General features: G+C 43.6%; 1 protein-coding gene across 8 annotated transcripts in view; it reads right to left on the reverse strand.

Moving 5' to 3' along the window:
* Positions 1-15,534, reverse strand: part of LOC144480517 (tyrosine-protein kinase CSK) — a 171,267-nt gene that overhangs the window by 60,577 nt on the left and 95,156 nt on the right. For all 8 annotated transcript variants that reach the window (XM_078200021.1, XM_078200027.1, XM_078200029.1 and 5 more), the window contains 2 exons: positions 5,950-6,037; positions 823-936 (listed from right to left, as the gene is read on the reverse strand). In XM_078200021.1, the coding sequence (XP_078056147.1) occupies positions 823-936; positions 5,950-5,964 (129 nt within the window). In that variant the 5' untranslated portion in view covers positions 5,965-6,037. The remainder of the gene's footprint in view (positions 1-822; positions 937-5,949; positions 6,038-15,534) is intronic.

Consider the following 15,534-nt stretch of genomic DNA (forward strand, 5'->3'; position numbering starts at 1 on the left):
ACCCCACACATTTAGTCCCCTGACACCAAGGGGCAATTAATTTCAATGAAATTAATTCATTGTCCCCTTGGTATAGCACTTCGCTTTTGAACACTATTATTGTGACTTTGGACCCTGAACTGATTCCCTGTGTGCATCATCTACAAGATGCACTGCTGGAACGCAACAAAGTTCCTTAGGCAGTACCTTTCAACCCCATGACTGCTACCATCTAGAAGGACAATAATAAATAATTATTCATTATTTATTAGTCACAAGTAGGCTTACATTAACAATGCAATGAAGTTACTTTGAAAATCCCCCTACTCGGCACCTGTTCGGTACACTGAGGGAGAATTTAGCACGGCCAAAGCACCTAACCAGCACGCCTTTGGAGTGTGGGAGGAAACAGGAGCACCCGGAGGAAACCCACACCAGACACGGGGAGAATGCACAGACTCCGCACAGTGACCCAAGCCAGGAATCGAACCCGGGTCCCTGGTGCTACGAGGCAGCAGTGCTAACCACTGTGCCATGGTTCAGATCCTATAATCCCTACACGACAGGAGGAGGCCATTCGGCCCATTGAGTCCGTACTGACCACAATCTCACCAGGCCCTGTTCCACACATTTAGTCCCCTGACACCAAGGGGCAATTTGGCGCGGCCAATCAACCGAACCTGCGCATCTCTGGACTGCGGGAGGAAACCGGAGCACCCGGAGGAAACCCACGCAGACACGGAGAGAAATGTGCAGACTCCACACAGACAGTGACCCAAGACGGGAATCGAACTCGGGTCCCTGGCATTTAGCTTCCAAGGGAACACCGATAAACATTTTTACCTTGGTCACTGAGACAATGGTGAGAACGTCGCCTTTGTTAAAGGGAAGGTCTTGTTCTGCACTGCCATTGAAATTGTATTTGGCTATACATTCGGTGCCTGATGTCCATACTGTCTGCAAGAGAAAAAGGCATTAGTTATCATAAAGACTAGGATTTTAGTGCTTGAAATTTCTCCATGAAACGTGCAAATCAATCTACCTGAACAACAAAAGCATTATATAATAAAGTCAGGTTTAATTACTGGATGTGGCAAAATGATTTTCCTTGCCAATATTAATTGGGCTGAACTTCGTCAGTCTTGATTTCCACACCAGCTAATGTGGTTTTGCCATGCCACTTTGAAAATGCAACCTGACACAATCAGATTGTATCCAGGCGTGTCACTCCCACACTTCCGTGAGGGCAATGAATTAAGGGCAAGCTCATGAATATGTATCAGAAAACATGTTTAAAAATTAAACGCCATCTGTTTCGGGGCTCAAGGATTTTGAGAATCAGGAATCCAAATCAACTTAATTACTTCAATTTATTGGTGAAGCCAGAATGAAGTGCTCATAACAACCACCCTGTTTAAATATTGTTCAATACAACTGAGTCACTCTCGCCGACTTCCCTACAACAAAATCAAAATTTAGACTGCAAACCTGCACTTGTACCTTTTTTGGAAAATGTTTGAACCACTTTAATGTTTAACGCAGTATGATGGGGTCAGCCCTTGTACATGAACTAACTCTGGACTGTCGGCAGTACGTTTAGGAGCAGGGAGAGGATAAGGACAACAAAACAGTAAATACACGCACAAGAAAAAGCAAATGTAAAACCAGAAATGGCTCTATAATTTAAATTGTTAATCCAGAATATAAAACAGACCATGTCTAATCAACATCAACCCATTTTGCACAAAGCTTTCTACTGCAATTGTATAGGGCGTTGGTGAGGCCACATCTGGAGTATTGGGTGCAGTTTTGGTGTCCTTATCCGAGGAAGGATGTTCTTGCTATAGAGGGAGCGCAGCAAAGGTTTACCAGGCTGATTCCTGGGATGACCGTCTTCCCTTAGAAGACAGACCCAAGTCAGTTAGGATTATATTCATTGGAGTTTGGAAGAGTGAGGGGGGGGGGGATCTCATAGAAACTTATAAAATTCTAACAGGCTTAGACAGGGTGGATTCAGAAAGAATGTTCCCTCTGGTGGGGGGAGTCCAGAACTAGGGGTCATAGTTTGAGGATAAGGGGCAAACCTGTTAGAACTGAGGTGATGGAGAAATTTCTTCACCCAGAGAGGGGTGAATGTGTGGAATTCACTATCACAGAAAGTAGTTAAGACCAAAACGTTGTGTGATTTCAAGGAGGAATTAGATATAGCTCTTGGGGCTAATGGGATCAAGGGATTATGGTGGTGGTGGGTTTTTGGGGGGGGGGGGGGGGGGGGGGGGGTGCAGGATCAGGATATTGAATTTGATGATCAGCCATGATCAAAATGAATGGCAGAGCAGGCTTGAAGGGCCGAAAGGCCTATTCCTGCTTCTATTTGCTATGTTTCTATGTTTACAGAGCTTTGTGACCCTTCAATGTTTTCATATTCAAATTACTATGTAATAGGAAGCACTATTGCCATAGTGGTATGTAAATTAAGACAATCCAGTATTACCACTTTCTATTCACTTTCCTGTACGCCTCAGAAACTTGGGGGCTGGGGGGGGGGGGGGGGGGGGGGGGGGAGGTAAAACTCCATATGCAGACTATAAGACGGGTGTTTGAAATTGCAAGATGAAAAGAATTCTAAAAATTGACATCCATAAAAGAAAATGCCAGCATTCTGGCCATTTGATCAGAGCTGAAAAACTACAAAGATCTCTTCTAGAGGGCAAAGTGGAGGACAACAGAAAGAGGGGTAGAACGAGGCACACTTGGATGACGACATCGCAGAGCGGTTGCAGGCAAGCCACAGTGGATGAGCGAGGATGGAGCAAGACATGCCAAGAGAGCAGATTGCCTGGTAGGAGTAACTACGATGTGGAGGTGCCGGCGTTGGACTGGGGTAAACACAGTAAGAAGTTTCACAGCACCAGGTTAAAGTCCAACAGGTTTATTTGGTAGAAACTACAAGCAGCATTACTACTGACAAGGCGCTAAAACATTGAGAGAATCTGAATTTTTAAAATCAGCATTCAAAATGACAAACAACTTGTGTTGTGGCAATGCATCACAATGTTTGAACTCTGTTTACATGCCAGCTACACACAGGAGACATTTTTTTCCTCTGATGTTGCGTAATTTTCTCACATCACATCCAACACGAGTGATCTGTTCAAGCCCAAATTGTAAACTTTGTCTCACTATATATGACCCATTGAGTCTTCCAATGGTTCAACTGAAGTTGGTAGAAGGTAAATAAACTTTAAACACTAGGTACGTCTGTCCTTTTTGATTTCCACTGCCTTTAAGCACGTCTACTTTTTGCCTTCCAATATTTTTCCAAAACCTCTCTCTGCTTTGCTTCACCTTCCAATATATTGTCTCGATAGGAGAAACGTTAAGACAAAAACAAACCCTTTCAGCTTCCAAAGTGTGATTTTCAGACAATGTAAAAAGGCCCAAACACTGATGATTAGCAAACGCATGGCCACCAATACATAACATCGACAAACAGGATAGGCGATTGGTGAGCATGCCCAGACAAGTATTCGTGCTGCTAAAAGTTATCAGCACAGCATTCAAGCATGGCTTAACACTGCACAGGGAAATTTCCATGACACAATGCTTTATGGAAAACCTATGTAAAAAAGCAAAGTGGAGCTTCATTACCAACCAGAGCTTTAGAATTCAAACCTTTATGGATGTGGCCCACTCAATGTGGCACTACATTGAGCACAAGCAGGCATCAAGGAATTACAATTGTGAGTTGGGTATAAGGAAGCTTAGCAGTTGCATCCAGCAGAGACAATGCTACGGAAGAACCAGCCATAAACAATGTATTTGGAAAAGTCCATCACTTGTGCTATCCTGTCTGAAATTGTCCATACTTTGCGCTACTTTTTAAAGTTTATTTATTAGAGTCACAAGTAGGCTTACATTAACATTGCAATGAAGTTACTGTACAAATCCCCTAGTCGCCCACACTCCGGCGCCTGTTCGGGTACACTGAGGGAGAATTTAGCATGGCCAATCCATCTAACCAGCACGTCTTTCGGACTGTGGGAGGAAACCGGAGCACCTGGAGGAAACCCACACAGACACGGGGAGAACGTGCAGACTCCGCACAGACAGTGACCCAAGTCGGGAATTGAACCCGGGTCCCTGGTGCTGTGAGGCAGCAGTGCTAACCACTGTGTCACCGCACCGCTACTCTTCATATACTCTCGTACTCTCCAAATCCTCCATCCCCCCTCCATAATTCATCTGAATTGGTGAATTAAAAATAAGAGTCGGTGTTGTGAAGTTCAGTTTGTGAAGTGTGGTCCCTTGAAAAGCTGGTTTTGTGTCAGGGCTTGGATGTTTAAAATGCAGGCACACGGTATGCAGATTGCAACACTTGTAACAAGGGCCAAGCATCAGCATTGCCTTGGTAACAGGCTTTGCAGGCTTTTGAATTCAGCAGCCTATCAGTTTAAAGACGACACGCAGCGATCAGGAACCTATCAAATTTGAATTTGCTGCTGTTGACGTCAAACCAATCCTGGTGTAGGAAAATTGATAGGTTATTACAGTTATATAAAGAGGAACTCAATTGCCAGTCTAGAGTTCAACTGAAGGGTTGCCACCTCTCAACACCTAGAGGGGGAAGAGCAAGTCCCTGCCAGCTAAAGAATATCTCTTAAGAGAACTCTCCATCTATCTAACAAAAGGGTACCAAATCAGAAAGCGCTTACAGACAGCGGAATCACCAGAAGAAGTCCAAAGGTTTTGCCAAAGCCACAAAACCTGTTTGTACATTTTTTGAGTTGACTAAATTATTATTTTTTGGGATAATTAATGGTCCTTGTATTTATTTGACCAGCGTTTCAGTAGAACCTGATTTTAATTGATATGTTACTTGTTTAGTTAAAGTTCCCGGTCGGTTAAATAACTAACTTGTTAATTATTCACTTAAAGTGAGTGTCAGGTCTTTCTGTTAATGAACCTCTGAACTTGAATCAAGAACAGTTAGCACCTTCCCAAAAACTTTTAGCAGATTACGAAGTGAGCTAGTCCGCTTTGGGGGATTCGGCGTGGCTTCTCAAAAGGGGATCAACCTCTGCATTGTAACATAGGGAAGGTCAGAGAGCAGGAAGAGAGCTTCTAGAACCCAAAGCAAACACTAATAATGTCATTGCAGTCCCATTAACAGTGCAAAACTGCAACATTAAAAGGAAAACATTCCAATTATTCTAAACTCCCTGTATGCATTCTTTTATTCAATGGTGGGACACTGGCGTCGCTGGCTGGCCAGCATTTATTGCCCATCCCTGGTTGCCCTTGGGAAGGCCATTTTGCAATTAACCTGGTTGCAATTTTGTGAATAGTAAAGACTGCTTGCATTATATTGTTCTCTACACACCTTAACCCCTTAAAAATGCCAGGCCAGTTCATCCATATTAATCTGCTACGGCCACAAGAAAATATTTTTAAACAATCTGTCTGTTTCCAATATTTCCCTCAATTGGATTTTGCTGTATATAAATGAAAGTACAAACTGCCACATGACAACTTGCATCTCATCAACTACAAATAGATTTCTATCATTATTCGTCTCCACCTTTCTGCCGTGTACAATCAGTATCCGGATACTAAAAATATTTTTAAAGTTTATTTAGTTAGTGTCACAAGTAGGCTTACATTCACACTGCAATGAAGTTACTGTGAAAATCCCCTGGTTGCCACACTCCGGCGGCGCCTGTTCGGGTACACTGAGGGAGAATTTAGCACGGCCAATCCACCTAACCAGCACGTCTTTCGGACTGTGGGAGGAAACCGGAGCACCCGGAGGAAACCCACGCAGACATGGGAGAACGTGCAGACTCCACGCAAACAGTGACCCAAGCTGGGAATTAAATCCGGGTCCCTGGCGCTGTGAGGCAGCAGTGCTAACCCACTGTGCCACCAACTACAATGAGTGCATTTAACTGGGAATGGACATCCATTTACCTGCGACTGTGACATGTTGCACTGCTGTAAATGTTGCTGTGGGTGGGAAGCCTCACGGCAGTTCAATGGTTGCTTGGTACCATCAGACCTGCAATACAGAAGCAAAAGAAGTGGTTATAAACAATGCCTGTAGATTAAATTTCAGTCAATTTGAACCAGCATGTCAATATCGCCTTTGAAGCAAGAGCTGTTTTTGGGATTGAGGCGCAAGAACAGGTTTTGGTCCAATTTGTGCTACTCTGTTTTGAAGACTTACGTCCAGTACTTTGTTAGCATAGTTCAGTGACAGCACACTTGCCTCTGAATCACAAGGTACCAGGTTCAAGCTCGAGGTCTTGAGTGGGAGTGCTCTACTGCTGGAAGTCCCGTCCTACAGATGTGACGTTAAACCAAGGACCTATCCAACTCGGGTGGATGCAAGAAATCACATGGCACTATTTTGAAGTCATGATGTGGAGATGCCGGCGTTGGACTGGGGTAAACACAGTAAGAGTTTTAACAACACCAGTTAAAGTCCAACAGGTTTATTTGGTAGCAAATGCCATTAGCTTTCGGAGCGCTGCTCCTTCGTCAGATGGAATGGATATCTGCTCTCAAACAGGGTGCAGAGACACAAAATCAAGTTACAGAATACGGATTAGAATACGAAGCTTAACCCCACAGCTTGCCTCCTGGACTTGCAGAATCTCACTGGCTGGAGACAATACACATCTCTTTAACCTGTGCTTAATGGTCCCTCCACTCACATTGTCTGTATCTTTAAGACCTGGTTGGCTGTAGAGACTCGCATTCTAATCAGTATTCTGTAACTTGATTTTGTGTCTCTGTGCCCTGTTTGAGAGCAGATTTCCTCTCCATCTGACCAAGGAGCAGCGCTCTGAAAGCTAATGGCATTTGCTATCAAATAAACCTGTTGGACTCTAACCTGGTGTTGTTAAAACTCTTACTATTTCGAAGAACAGGGGAGTTATCCACGGGTCGATATTTCTGGTCGATATTTATCCCTCAATTAACATTACAAAAACAGAATATTGGGTAATTATCAGACTGCTGTCTGTGGAAGCTTGCTGTGCATGTATGGCCTGTCAAGCTTGCCTACATTACAACAGCACCTACACTTCAAGTAGTCCTTTGTTGGCCACAAGGCACTTTGAGACATCCGATGGTTGGTTGTGAAAAGCACTCTACAAATGCAAGACTTTTCACTTTCACCATTTCGGAATTACTTAACCATTCAGTTATGCCGACTTCGGTTGGTCAAATTCCTGGCGGTTTTTAATCAAATAACCCACTCACCCCTCCTCTCCATCCAAACAGATTTCTCCTCGCCAATATCAGCTCCCACCATCAATATTTTTAAAATATGTTGAAAGGTTGAAAAATCTTTTTTTAAAAAATTAAAACACACACATTTTTTCTCCTAGATTACGCATGGCAATGTCCAAGAAGTTAAACTCAAATTCCTGGAAACAGCAAGGCAATCCTTGTGGGTTTTGAACCCGGGGCCCACTAACCCAATTATGTGGAAAATAATTAGAGCTATTCAAAGATCTAGCCTTGGCGGAGTGCCCAGTATATGAAGCAGGAACAAGAAGCTAGAATTCTGAAGGAAAGGTTCTGTTTGATAAAGTGACACGCTGAACAATGTCGATAGTGAAACTCAGTTCCAGGGGGAAAGAAAGACTTAATTAAAACGACAAGTCATAGCAATCAAGAGTGGATACAGGTCTAGATAGTAAATACACAGAATTACATAGAGTATATAGTGCAGGAACAGACCATTTAACCCAATCAGTTCATTCCAGTATTTGTGTGCCACACGATCCTTTGCCCTTCATTCCTGATCTAACCATCAGAATAATGTTCCATTCACTTTGTATCTACTTACCCAAATTCTACTAAAATAGAGTTGAGTCATACAACAGACAAGAATGCCATGTTTTTCAAATTAAGTCATAGGATGTGGACGTCATTGGCTAGACCAGCATTTATTGCCCATCCCTAATTGCCCTTGAGAAGTTAGTTTTGAGCTGCCTTCTTGATCTGCTGCAGTTCATGATGTTGGTACATCCACAGTGCTGTTAGGGAGGTACAGGTTGTTGACCCTGCAACAACGAAGGAACGGCTATATATTTCCAAGTCTGGATGGCGTGTGGCTTGGAGAGAAACTTCCAGGTGGTGTTCCCATGTGCCTGCTACCCTTGTCCTTCGAGATAGTTTTGATTGTGGGTTTGGAAGGTACTGTCTAAGGAGCCTTGGTGAGTTCCTGCAATGCATCTACTGGATGGTGTACACAGCTGCCACTGTTTGTTGGTGATGGAGAGAGAGAGATTAAATATTTGTGAACAGAGTACAAATTAAGCGGGTTGCTTTGCTCTGGATGCTATTGAGCCTCGTGAGTGTTGGAGCTGCACTCATCCAAACAAGTGGAGGTTATCCCATCACACTCCTGACTCACGGCCTGGCAGGTGGTGGACAGGTTGTGGTGTTTCGGGAGGCGAGTTATTTACTACAGGGTCATTCAGCCCATCGACTCCAAACCAGCGCTCTATTGACCAATCCATCAGTCCCCCTCCCCCGCTCTATCGTCATAGTTTTGTATGTTTATTATCCTCATGCCCATCCAATTTTCTTTTGAAATCACTGATCATATCTCTTCTACCACCCATGTGGCAGCAAGTTCCAGGTTATTACCATTTGGTTCATTAAGTTCTTCCAACAGTCCTTCTACATCTTTCATCCAAAACCTTAAATGCATGTCCCCTGGACTCTATACCATCGGCTAATGGGAACAACTTTTTTGTCTGTCTTATCGAAACCTGTCAATCCTGCATTTCGCCATCAAATCTCCTTTGCTCCAAGGAAAACAACCCAGACTTCATCAATCAAACCTCTCAGCTGGAACCATTCAGATAAATCTCCTCTGCATCCTCTCAAGGACACACACACAAAAGGACCCTCACATCTATATTAGCTAAACTTTAGACTAAAGTTTATTTATTAGTGTCACAAGTAGGCTCACTTCAACACTGCAATGAAGTTACTGTGAAAATCCCCTCGTCGCCACACTACGGCGCCTGTTCGACACTAAGATGAGTGGCAGAGCAAAGTGTGCAGAGGATGCTGAAAGTCTGTAAAGGGATATAGAGTGTGTAAGTGAGTGGACGAGGGTCTGGCAGATGGAGTACAACGTTGGTAAACGCGAGGTCATCCATTTTGGTAGGAATAATGGCAAAATGGACTATTATTTAAATGGTAAAAAATTGCAGCATGCTGCTGTGCAGAGGGACCTGGGTGTCCTTGTGCAAGAATCTCAAGGAGTTGGATTGCAGGTGCAGCAGGTAATTAAGGTGTCAAATGGAACTTTGTCCTTCATTGCGATAGGGATGGAGTTTAAAAACAGCAAGGTTATGTTGCAGCTGTATAGGGTGCTGGTGAGGCCACACCTGGAGTACTGTGTACAGTTTTGGGCTCCTTACTTGAGAAAGGATATACTGGCACTGGAGGGGATGCAGAGGAGATTCACTAGGTTGATTCTGGAGTTGAGGGGGTTAGCTTATGAGAGACTCAGTAGACCGGGGCTATACTCATTGGAATTCAGGAGAATGAGGGGAGGTCTTATAGAAACATATAAGATTATGAAGGGAATAGATAAGATAGAAGCAGGGAAGTTTATTTCCACTGGCAGGTGAAACTAGAACTAGGGGGCATAGCCTCAAAAAAAAGGGGAAGCAGATTTAGGACTGAGTTGAGGAGGAACTTCTTCACACAAAGGGTTGTGAATCTGTGAAATTCCCTGCCCAGTGAAGCAGTTGAGGTTACCTCATTGAATGTTTTTAAGGCAAGGATAGATAATTCCCTTACTGTTCAAAAATTTAAGGGTTATGGTGAGTGGGTGGGTAAGTGGAGCTGAGTCCACGAAAAGATCAGCCGTGATCTTATTGAATGACGGAGCAGACTCGAGGGACCAGATGGCCTACTCCTGCTCCTAGTTCTTATGTGAGGCAGCAGTACTAACCACTGTGCCACCGTGCTGGCGGTTAGAGGGTGCTGCCTCAGAAACTGCTCTGTGTGACAGAGTTCCACATTCCCATCACTGGGTAAAGTTACTTCTGAATTCTCTATCCGGTCGCTTTCTGAAATTATGATGATTTCTAGTTTGGCATTACCCCACAAGTGAAAACAAAATACAAAAAAAAAAAGGGCATTTTACACCAGCACTTGCTTAGTTCTGATGACAGGGAAGCAGCATCCGAAGGTCAACTCTTGAAGTAACATGGTTGAAATCAGTCCTCTTACGCCAGCCACACACACAGACCAACTTGGTGGAATTTCTGATTAACAAAGCTCTGTACATGAGTTGTCCAGGTTGCAAAACCCATCCCCCCTTCTATTACATTTACAAAAGCAATTGTGACATCGCCAACCAATAATGCCGCCTCTCTGACCAGCTTCAAGTCTACCTTCACTGCAAGAATCCCAATATTCTTTCAAACCTGGGCTGCCTGTTCTGATTTCAGAAAATATTCCACGGCGATGTTTGCAACCAATTTTTATTCACTACTGCGCGCCATTTTTACAACGTGTCCAGTGAGACTGACCATGCCAAATCCTCTATAACAGAAAATAGCATTAACATTTTTGAGTGCAAAACTGTACAAATATAAGTCATAGAATCCTACAGTTCAGAAGGAGGCCATTCGGCCCATCGAGTCTGCACCGACCACAATCCCACCCAGGACCTATCCCCATAACACCATGCATTTACCCTAGATAATCCCCACTGACACTAAGGGGCAATTTAGCATGGCCAATCCACCTAATCCACACATCTTTGGACTGTGGGAGGGAACTCACGCAGACAGCGAACCGAGCTGGGAATTGAACCCAGGTCCCCGGCGCTGTGAGGCAGCAGTGCTAACCACTGTGCCACCGTGCTGTACAAGTGCCAAGGTATGAAACCAACATGGAAAAACTATCGATACACCAAATGAAATCAAGCTCCTATTGAATGAAGACTCATTTTTAATCTAATCATGGGGGATTTTCACTGCAATTAGAAAGGGAATGGACGTACTGACATTTGGTGGTGGCTGAAATAGGAATCAAAAGATGGACCAAGGCTGCAAGTCTTCCTGAAACAAGTTACAACAGGATCAGATAGAAATCCAGCTCGAAAATTAGGACAGGTAGCTTTACAGAACTTTGTTTCCTGGCATCGACCATTGTCGTGATCATTAGTGCTGTTGTGGAAAAACAATTATTACAGACTGAAAGTTACAAATCTCACAACTTAAAATTCTTGGCAGCCTGAAGGGAATGCCTGAACACGTTTGATGGAATGTTCTTGATACTCAGGGTTAAATTAGGAGATGACAAACAGATTTATTTCTGAAGTCCACATGAGAACCAAGCGGCAACGAGTATCGGCATACTGTGCTAGCATCAACTGAGCTTGAACCCTATACAGACCAGTGACCGACTCGGATTGCTTTCCCACATTACAACAGCGACTACACTTCAAACACATTTTATTAGCTGTGAAGTGCTTTGCACTGTCCTGTTGTCGTGAAAAGCACTACACAAATGCAACCATTTTTCTTTCTTTGCTGATCCAGGGGTCATGCAGTAAAATACACTGAATAAACTAAAACCACTTCCTTGTGGGAGTCACCACAAACCAGCACCCTTGGACCACTGAAATATCCAGGAAGGAAAAAAACTCAGCAGTGCAAAACTCAGTAAGCTTTTCCTCAGGGGAGATGGATTTTTTGTTTTAAACATCATCTTTAAAAGTCACAAAGCCAATGCTCAGAATGGACAGGGCAAACTCAATGATGCAATTAGCATGAGTTAATTCCCGACATACATGTTGATTTGATTTTAAACATTTCTCATTCCTTTCAACAAGAAATCCAGCTCCTTCAGACAAGACATAAAATTAAAGGCAACATTAAAGTTTTGCGTATGTGCTTTGTTGTCTGTATTAAAGGCAAGGGAGGTTGGCACTTGAAAGTTTAGACAATTTTCTATTGCAATTTGCATGGCCTTTACCGTTTGGATGTAGCATAGTTGCATGCATAGTAAATTTCTATCTTTGTCTTGGCCTTTTGGCTAAGTTCAAGCATCAAATCAAGCCCAAGATGAGATGCAATACTTGTCAGCTTGGACCCTGTTTGTCTCTCTTGTGGGGGCCTTGAATTGGATTCAATTGGATTTCGAATTTGTTTTTGGAGCAAGCAAGGAATGAAGACTGATTTTTAATCTAATCATGGGGATTTCCACTGCAATTAGAAAGGGAATGGGCGTACTGACTTTTGCTAGTGGCTGAAATAGGAATAAGAGCAGCAGATACCTGGGAACACCACCACCTGGAAGTTCCCCTCCAAATCACTTATCCTGATTTGGAATTAGATCGCCATTCCTTTACTGCTGCAGGGTCAAAATCCTGGAACTCCCTCCCTCCCTTACACTGTAGGTGTACCTACACCGAGGGCTGAAGTTCAAGGAGGCATCTCCATCACCTCCTTAAGGGCAATTTTAATTAATTTAAAAAACCCACCCCCAAGAAAATGTAGAATGGAAGTCAGCTCTTTAGCAAAAATTAATTGCTTCCAATAATGGTAACCAATCTATTTTGAAATGCATTTGCCTGAGGTCCTTCCATTCCTCCCTGACATAATTTTGATTCCAGTAAGTTTGCTCTGTTTCATATTATGTCCAAACCATTTGTCTACTTCGTTAACAGCTTGCCTCAACTCTCACAGTAGCTTCAACAGCTCGGCCCAAGTAGCTCAATTTGGCAGAGTTAATAGAACGTCACTCAACACTTAATGATATTCTGCTTAATAAATCTTCGCTGGGGAAAAAGTGGGTTATTCAAGCTGTAGAACACATTTATTAAGATAATCATAATGGAGGAAGAAGCAAAAGTGAGGGCAGAAGAAGAGGGAATGAGAGAATGAATGCACTCCACTGGAGCTAATAGTTAACTATTTGGGCTTTGAACCCAACTCTAGACTTGAAACGTTGGCTCTGTTCTCTCCTCACAGATGCTGTCAGACATGTTGAGATTTTCCAGCATTTTGTTTTTGTTCCAGCTTCCTCATTCCTGCTTGTTTGCTGGGCATGTATCCCATTTCCTGGATTATACTGAAGAGCAGCCAGGAAATTCCGTGTTTTCATTCTACCTAGACCCAAGTTTCTCTCCTACATCGTTTAAACATCCATAGCCACCTTTCCCTACAATAACCAAACCCCCTATTCCTTCTCTCCAGACTTCACCAACCCCAGCCCAGCCATCCCTGCCCTTCTATGATGAAGGGGATAGATAGAGTGAACGTTCAAAGACTATTTCCTCGGGTGGATGGAGCTATTACAAGGGGGCATAACTATAGGGTTCGTGGTGGGAGATACAGGAAGGATATCAGAGGTAGGTTCTTTACACAGAGTGGTTGGGGTGTGGAATGGACTGCCTGCAGTGATAGTGGAGTCAGACACTTTAGGAACATTTAAGCGGTTATTGGATAGGCACATGGAGCACACCAGGATGAGAGGGAGTGGGATAGCTTGATCTTGGTTTCAGATAAAGCTCGGCACAACATCGTGGGCCGAAGGGCCTGTTCTGTGCTGTACTGTTCTATGTTCTAAGAGACAGGTAAAGAAGGTAGGAGGGAAATTAGACTCCAGCCTTGAATCTGCGGCACGGTGGCTAGCACTGCTGCCTCTCAGAACCAGGTTCGATGCCGGGCTTGGGTCATTGTCTGTGTGGCGTTGGCACATTCTCCCCGTGTCTGCATGGGTTTCCTCCGGGTGCTCCAGTTTCCTCCCACAGTCCAAAGATGTGTGGGTTATGTGGATTGGTCATGCTAAATTGCCCCTTAGTGTCACGGGGACTAGCTAGGGTAAATGCATGGGGTTATGGGGATAGGGGCTGGGTGGGATTGTGATCAGTGCAGACTCAATGGGCCGAATGGCCTCCTTCTACACTGTAGCATTCTATGATCCTTTCAGCCATGCCTAGAGACTGGACATTTTAAGGGGAGCATATCCTCACTTCTTCCACACAAGAGTAATCCCATTCCCAAATGCTGCTTGCTCACCAGATGGCTGCAGGAACCCTGACAGTCATTTGACAATGAAGAGGTTACAATCATGTTATGCAGCCATTTGCTGGACAGACTTTGTAATCAGAAAAATATTGCCCATATTTACACTGAGTTACCAGAAACTAACTACTTACTAATTAAGGTGCACGCTATTCCAAAAATTATGAAAAATTCAGAGTTGAACCCATTTTACACAGACAGAAAATAAAAACTGACTGGGCTATCATCGAAACGGTGAAGGTAGTGATAAACTATTTTTATGAAGTGTTGAAAGGAATAGATTACAGATCAAGTATTTAAAGTTCATTAATGCAGTTTATTAATACACTGATGAAGTGCTACCATCTGGTGAATGCAATAACGCTGTTTGAGGTTTAACCCCTCAGCCATGGATGTTCAGTTTTTGACATGTACTTCAATTAAACATGAAAGCAACAAGAGTGTCCACGAATATCAATAGGATGTATATTTGAAAAGTATCCTCCTTGCGCCCCAGCTCCCCATCACCAGTGGACAATGCAAGAGGAAAAATGTAAATTAGATGTTCCTCTCCATGCCCTTGACGGTGGTTTTAGGTTTCTGCACAGCTGGGAACGCATTTTGTGGACATCAATAATAAAAAAACAAAATCAGAAAGCAGACTAGCATTGGGCACGAGTCCAGAATACTGAGAGGCACCCTACATGTGAAAGCACAGCAGTTTGGAAATGCGTTGGTTAAAATATGGGTGGAATGAAATGATCCGCTTTTCTCCATCCTCCTCATTCCCACCTGTGCCAAAACCCAGAAAATCTCAAATTTGCACATGAAATATTTTCGACCTGCATGCAAGATTACACAAAATGCGCAACAGGAATTTTAAAGTCCGTATCAAGCCAAAATGTGAGATCCAAAGGTCTGCTGGATGACAATGAGGGATGGGGGAGGGGGGAGGAGGGAATTCTCTGGCCTCCCTGTGGTGTCATTCTCATGATGTGGAGATGCCGGCGTTGGACTGGGGTAAGCACAGTAAGACGTCTCAACACCAGGTTAAAGTCCAACAAGTTTAATTGGTAGCACAAGCTTTCGGAGTATTGCTCCCCCTCCTTCAGGTGAGTGAAAAGTTGTGCTCACAAACAGGGCATACATAGACACAGATTCAATTTACAGGACAATGGTTAGAATGCCAGTCTTTACAGGTAATCAAGTCTTGACAGGTACAGATAGTGTGAATGGAGAGAGGGTTAAGCACAGGTTAAAGAGGTGTGAATTGTCTCCAGCCAGGAACTTGCATGCCAACCATTATCCTGTAAATTGAGTCTGTGTCTATATATATGCCCTGTTTGTGAACCCAACTCCCACTCACTTGAGGAAGGAGCAACACTCCGAAAGCTCGTGCTACCAAATAAACCTGTTGGACTTTAACCTGGCGTCATTCTCATGGCAGGAGATGGTGCACCATTCATCAGTGGCAAGATCTTCTGGTCCCGCCACTGCC

This window comes from Mustelus asterias, chromosome 29 (assembly GCF_964213995.1).
Source record: "Mustelus asterias chromosome 29, sMusAst1.hap1.1, whole genome shotgun sequence".
In the NCBI taxonomy this organism is placed as follows: domain Eukaryota; kingdom Metazoa; phylum Chordata; class Chondrichthyes; order Carcharhiniformes; family Triakidae; genus Mustelus; species Mustelus asterias.